This window comes from Peromyscus maniculatus, chromosome 3 (assembly GCF_049852395.1).
Source record: "Peromyscus maniculatus bairdii isolate BWxNUB_F1_BW_parent chromosome 3, HU_Pman_BW_mat_3.1, whole genome shotgun sequence".
Taxonomy (NCBI): domain Eukaryota; kingdom Metazoa; phylum Chordata; class Mammalia; order Rodentia; family Cricetidae; genus Peromyscus; species Peromyscus maniculatus.
Window position 1 is genome coordinate 138,030,676 of NC_134854.1, and position 6,614 is coordinate 138,037,289.

At 50.6% G+C, this 6,614-nt stretch overlaps 1 protein-coding gene and 1 non-coding gene across 3 annotated transcripts; both read right to left on the bottom strand.

Annotated features, from left to right (window-relative positions):
* Positions 1-1,091: 1,091 nt before the first annotated feature.
* Rpl32 (ribosomal protein L32) lies at positions 1,092-5,338 on the bottom strand. Of its 2 annotated transcripts, none has more exons than XM_076567654.1 (4): positions 5,179-5,338; positions 4,203-4,303; positions 2,611-2,792; positions 1,092-1,273 (listed from the first exon to the last, which is right to left on the bottom strand). In XM_076567654.1, exons 2-4 carry the CDS (start codon positions 4,296-4,298, stop codon positions 1,144-1,146), a joined length of 408 nt encoding a protein of 135 aa, XP_076423769.1. In that variant the 5' UTR covers positions 4,299-4,303; positions 5,179-5,338; the 3' UTR covers positions 1,092-1,143. The 2 variants fall into 2 exon arrangements, with proteins under 2 accessions (XP_076423769.1, XP_076423770.1); XM_076567655.1 differs by lacking the exon at positions 5,179-5,338 and adding an exon at positions 4,442-4,556.
* Positions 4,381-4,520, bottom strand: LOC121828422 (small nucleolar RNA SNORA7). Its single transcript, XR_006070895.1, has one exon. It is a non-coding gene; the product is annotated as a small nucleolar RNA SNORA7 (small nucleolar RNA).
* Positions 5,339-6,614: the final 1,276 nt, after the last annotated feature.

Genomic DNA, 6,614 nt, shown 5'->3' on the forward strand with positions numbered 1-6,614 from the left:
CTGCCTGCCTCAGGTGTGCGCCACTATACCCAACTTCATGATTTTATTCATAGTAGCTAGTTTCAATCCAGTTCCCAGGTTGACTCAGGGCTGAAGGCACAGACCTGTTACCCCAGCTGCTTAGGCTGAGGGAGGATGACAAGTTCAAGGTCATGATGAGCAACTTAGTAAGACCCTATCTATAAGCAACAGGGCAGGAGGCTGCTCTTCATAGGACCCAGGTTCAATTCCCAGCCCTCATGGTAGCAACAATGCCTGTCCCAAGGGATATGAAGCCTTCAAGGCACATGCAGGCAAAACAAAATTAAAACAGCTCAGTGGTAGAGCACTTGTCTACCATGTACACTATTTTAAGTTCAATCCCAAGACCACAGCAAGGGGGAAAAAAGTCCTTAAAATAATCAGTTCTTGTACAAATTTGTTTGTGGGGATTAACAGTGCTGCATGTATACTGACTGGGCCTTCAACTGAGCTATTCCCCCAGCTCAATTTTGACCAGACCTGTAAGGCATTTTTAATCTACAGGATCTAGTCTAGATCAGCCTCATTTCTAAAAAAGGCTGGGTTGCATTTCTGTCTAGTTACCGAGTGTCACTTGCTACACCCCTATGAACTGTACTGTCTCCAAAAAAAAAAAAAAAAAATGGACTGGAGACTAGCCTGTGCTACATGCAGAAAATCACCTTAAAACAAAACCCAGATTAACCTGTGACTAGTTTTGAATATGCAGCACTGCCCCTGTATCTTGTGGCAGAACTACACCTGCCAGTTTCACCAATTCTCAATCCTCCAAAGACAGTCATGGTAGCCATCAGTCCTGCGTGAGGCTAAGCAGGAGCCCTGTTCACAAACAGGCTTCCTCAATCTTAGGCCATGCTCACAGCTGGGCCAGTGAGAGCCAAGGCTGACCTGCTCGACTCTTGCAAGTTTTACTCTAGCTCTGGATTCCCAATGTTTGCAGACCCTCGGTTGCCAAGTCCTTTCCCCTTCCTCACACCACCTCTGGGCAACCACGGCCATGCCTGTCCATGCACAGACCCTCTCAAGTGGAGGTTCCACCAGGGAACAATCTCCAAAAAGAATACCAAGGCGGCATTTTTTGTGGTTTTATTTAAACACAAATGAAACACAGAGGCAAGCCATCTACTCGTTTTCTTCGCTGCGTAGCCTGGCGTTGGGATTGGTGACTCTGATGGCCAGCTGTGCTGCTCTTTCCACGATGGCTTTTCGATTCTTGGAGGAAACGTTGTGAGCAATCTCAGCACAGTAAGATCTGGAAGAGGAGCATGTGAGTGAGCAGGGAGCAAGCCAGGAAAGGTCACCAGGGAGAGAGCGACTCCTGTCTCTTGCCTCCCACCCCACTGCCAGGCAGAGGGTTCTGGCAAATGGCTTAATGAGCGAAGGCACCAAGGCTCCTGCAGAGGTCTATGGTAGTGACAAAGACACTAGTCTACAAGGAGGAGGTGGGTCCACATCAGATTCAGAGGTTCTTCCCCACACCTGAGTGACTAACCCGGAACTCTTCTTTGGGCTTGGAAGCCCAAAGACTTCTGGTGCAACCACTGTCAAGAACAGTTCAAGTAGAGTGGACAACAAACATTGTGTTACCCCAGAGTGTTGACAAACTGTCCTAATGAGCACATTCCCAGTAATGGAGGTGACCATGAAGCCCTAGCCAGGGAGCTGATGTCCCTGGCTACCAGCATCCATAACCATAACCAGCACATCCACCAGGACTCAACCACCCAGAACTTCCTTTTCAGTGTTTTTTTCCCCCTGTAACTGCCTTTCAGCTTCCCCTGCTTCTCAGTTACACAGGGGAAATGCCTAGACCGAATGCAGTGGCAGGTGCACCTGCAGACTTCGCTCAACACGCCAAGCAGCTCTGTCAGGCAGCTGAGATGTAACCGTAAGAAATGCAGCACCAACCTGCCTTCTGTACATAATCAACTCCCATGCTGACTGACCCCCTTCCATCTGTATTACAACCACCTCAGAGAACAGACACCTCAATCACTCTAATTTCCTTGGGAAAAAATAAATGCAGCTTCCCAACCCATTTACCAGGGAGGAAAAATAAACTGTTCCTACCACATACTCATACCTAGACCCAGTGCCAGGGCATTTCCTGGGAGGCCCTGGCTTTGGAGCTGACCAAGCATCTCACGCAAGGATTGTAACTTGCTCCAAGTACACCCCACAAGCTTCTCTCTCCAGCTGTCTGCAGCTGCCTTTTCTCTGCCTCAGCTCCTACATACCAGCATCACTCTGCAACTCCCCTTGTCACAGCAGAGCCAAGCATTGCTTAAGTCCAAGGTTAGACCCCTCCTAGTCTCACACCACTACAGCAGTGTTCCAGACAGGACCATAAAGGACACTCAACACCCACTGCATCAAGTGAGGCCCTCCCTCTTCTCCAGTCTCAGTTCTCAAACCTTCTGAGCATACATGCCCCCCTCAACCAAGGCAACATTGGACTCCCAACAAGCATCCTCTCTAAGCTCCTGCAAAGAACGGCTTCAGGTTTCCTCATAAGCATGTCTACCTGGGTGCCCCAACAGGGCCTCTCAGGAGGCAGGCACACCGTAACCCGGCCGGAGCCCAACTTACTTGTTGCACATCAGCAGCACTTCCAGCTCCTTGACATTGTGGACCAGAAACTTCCGGAAGCCGCTAGGGAGCATGTGCTTGGTTTTCTTGTTGCTCCCGTAACCAATGTTAGGCATGAGGATCTGGCCCTTGAATCTTCTCCGCACCCTGTTGTCGATACCTCTGGGTTTCCGCCAGTTTCGCTGAAGACACACAGGCAAGTTAGTCTCTGTGCAAACTGCCAGCTCTTCCTTGGCAGGAAGGGGGCTAAATTCAAAGGGGTCATGCCATACAGGAGGCACCCTTAGGTAACATCTTCCTACTTCTTTATACACTTCTAACAGGAAGAAAACAAACTAAAAGCTCCTGGGGCCATGGCTCTGCTGTAGAATCTCCCAACAAAACCAAACCTTTCCTATACCTGACCACAAATTCAGACCCACACGGGTCAAAATAAGCCAAGACTGTATGTGCAGTACAATGATTGGTCTGCATGCTGTTCTCAAGACCAGTTTTGTGCCCCATAAAACACACACCCCGGGAGCTGGAGAGATGGTTCAGAGGTTAAGATCAGAAGTTAAAAGCACTGGCTGTTCTTCCAGAGGTCCTGAGTTCAGTTCCCAGCAACCACATGGTGGCTCTCAACCATCTGTAATGAGATCTAGTGCCCTCTTCTGGCATGCAGGTATATGTGAGGGTAAAACACTGTATACATAATAAATAAGTTAAAAAACAAAACAAAAACCCCACACACCAAGGGCTGAGGGTATAGCTCAGTTGGTAGATCGTTTGCCTGGCATGCATGAAGCCCTAGCACTTGGATCAGAATTTCAATAGAACCTTCCATTTGTGACTAAGTTTCATAATAAAAAGGGCAGTGCCCTGCCTGGGGAGGAATCAGGTAAGTGCTGGCTGTGCATGTTCATCCAGCCAACTGGTGACCTCTGGGCCCAGAGGTTAAGAGCACTGGCTGCTCTTCCAGGGGACCTGGGTTCAAGTCCCAGCACTTACATAGCACCTCACAACTGCAACTCAGTTCCAAAGGATCACACAGATATAAACGCAGGCTGAACACCAATACGTATATAAATACATTTTTAAAAGTGCACTGGCTGCTCTTCCAGAGGTCCTGAGTTCAATTCCCAGCTCTCACACCTGATGCCCTCTTTTGGTTTGCCGACAAACACCCACATAAAATATGTACGGAAATAAATACATCTTTAAAAAAATAAGGTCAGGTTGCAGAGATGGCTCAGGGAACGTGCCTGCTGCCAAGGCGTCCAACCCAAGCCTGTTCACCTCGACCCACATGATGGAAGTACAATCAACTCTTGAAAGTCTCCCGACCTTCACACACATGAACAGTGTCACTTCAGGTGACGCTAGAATGTGTGCTTAGAACTTAACCCCAGCACTCACTTCCACCCAGGACCACATACTTAAATTTCTTTTTTTTTTTTTTCCCGAGACAGGGTTTCTCTGTGTAGGTTTGGAATCTGTCCTGGAACTCACTTTGTAGACCGGGCTGGTCTTGAAGTCACAGAAATCCTCCTGCCTCTGCCTCCCGAGTGCTGGGATTAAAGGCCTGCACCACCACCGCCCAGCACACATACCTTAATTTTGACATATCGGTCTGACTGGTGCCGGATGAACTTCTTGGTCCTCTTTTTGACGATCTTGGGCTTCACCAGAGGCCGGAGGGCAGCCATGATGCCTACAAAAAAAGAGGCAGATCCACGTTGTTATCGAAGCACCGGGGAGGGGGAGTTGCTTGTCCAACCAAGGCTTGAGTGATGTTGCAGAGTGTCTTCCAATCACCAGCTACTGAGCAAACTGGGAATGGAATGGGTACCTCTGCTAGGTTTGCTCTCCCTCCTGCTTCCGAAGCTGGCAGAGTACTAGCCACTCTCCAGACGCGATCTCAAGAGGTCAGGGCTCACCCCAGCCATTCCAACCTCAATGAATGGCAGCAGCTGACCTAAAACCCGAAGCAAGACATTCTGGTGGGCAAGGGGGCGGCAAACCCCACCCCACTAAAGCTTCACAGACCACCAGGCGGTCGTTGTAAGTTTTGCGCCCTCAGACACGCCAAACCACCCCGTACTTCTAACACAGCATCACGGTCCCCCCCCCCCCGCCAGATCGCCTCGGGGGCACCCACAGAAAGGGACTCTGTTCCCTCCGGACAACCTGCCAGGTCGGGCACGCACTATGCACCCGACAACCGTCTCCAGCAAGCGTCTCTGCTCCCTGGCACCTCCAAGGCCAGACAGCGGCGGCCCTTTCCGCGACCAAAGCCGCTAACAAGCGACCCGGCGGCCAGGGAGTGCCGAGAAAGCGGCGTGCGTCACCGCAAGCCCACGGTCCGCACGGCAGCAAACCCGGCCCGGCCGGCCGACGGGCCCCGGGCGCACTCCGTAGCGGCTCGAGCGGCCAGCAGGCCCGGCCCCGAGCGCGCTCGCCACTGCGGCGCCAGCGCCGGAGCCCGACGCCGCGGCTTCCCCGCCTGGCGAAGCCGAGGCCTCCCCACCCGGCGCCAGGGCCGCGCCGAACCCACAGGCGGACGGATGGCCGGCGATGCGGACTCACCGGTCCTCAGATGGCAGCCACCTCGCAGGCAGCGCCGAGGAAGAAGGGAGGGGCGGGCGCGCGCAAGGGGTGATGGGAAGGAGCCTCGGGTCCTGGAAGGGGAAAGCGAGGCACTTCCGGCTCTGGGTCCTCCAAAGGAACCTCGGACGCGTCGGAGAAGTAATGCTGGAAAAAAAAAACAAGACACAGTGTACTAGTACTCTATAGTAGACATTAACATCTTGGAACGAACTAAAAATGTATCTTCTTCTTAGGATTACTTAGGAAATTCGTAATTCCTTCTGAACTTAGACCTGCTAGGTGAGCATTTACTTCCGCCCGAAGTAGACGCCCAATCGGTTTTTAATATATGTTCGCTTTCGAGTGCGCCCCCTAGTCGCTAGGAGGTAGCAAAACAGATACTTCTTTCCAGGTTTCCCCTTGGGGTGCGGGGGCTTGGTTGAGCAACTGTCCTAAGACATCAGAATATACTGATGTCCAAACTCCCTGGACTATGAAGTGCTACAGAGCCTGCCTGCGTCTTCTGTACGTTTTAAATCATCTCTACATATGGTATTTACCTAGGGCAATGTATTAGGTGCTAGATTGATATATTGCTTAGAAAATAATGACAAGTGGTGGTGCACGCCTTTTAATCCCAGCGCTTAGAGGCTCTTGGGAGGCAGAGGCTGGCTGATCTCTTTTAATTCAAAACTGTAGGGAGTTCGAGGCCCCACAGAGGTGCATAGTGAGACCCGCCACCTACACACACGCACGCACAAAGTCTGTGTACTTAATACAGATGCAGTTTTATTTTCGAATGTTCTCATTTTTCAGTTGATTGAATCTGTGAACGCACCTGTGGAACTAGGGCTATGGAGGGCCAACTTTACATATAAAATGAGGCTCTAACAGCTAATCCTCCATGGGAGTGTATGTTCTTGGCACAGGTGTACACGGTGGCTCTGTTCTTTCCTTCATTTGTTATGTATGGGAAGTGAATTTGGGAGACATGGCTCCAAGATCCATGCTTCCAACCATTCAGCTGCCTCGCTTTAAAATTGTTCCTGGTAGCTGAGTGGTGTTGACGAACACCTTTAATCCCAGCACTTAAGAGGCAGAGGCAGGGGGATCTTTGTATGAGGCCAGCCTGGTCTACAGACAGGACTGTTTCACAGAGAAACCCTGTCTCGAAAAATCAAAGAAAAAATTGTTCCTGTTCTATTTTGCTTAGCTTTTGTTTTTCAGATCGTGAAAAGTCTAATTTTAGGAGGATATAAAACCAAACCAAGGGCTGGAAGGATGGCTCAGTGGTTAAGAGCACTTGCTGCTCTTGCAGAGGACCGGGGTTTAGTGCCCAGCACCTACATGTTGCCTCACAAACTTGTAACTCCAGTCCTCGGGGATCCAATGTCCTTCTGTAGGCACTGCATGCCTGTGGTACATACACATACATG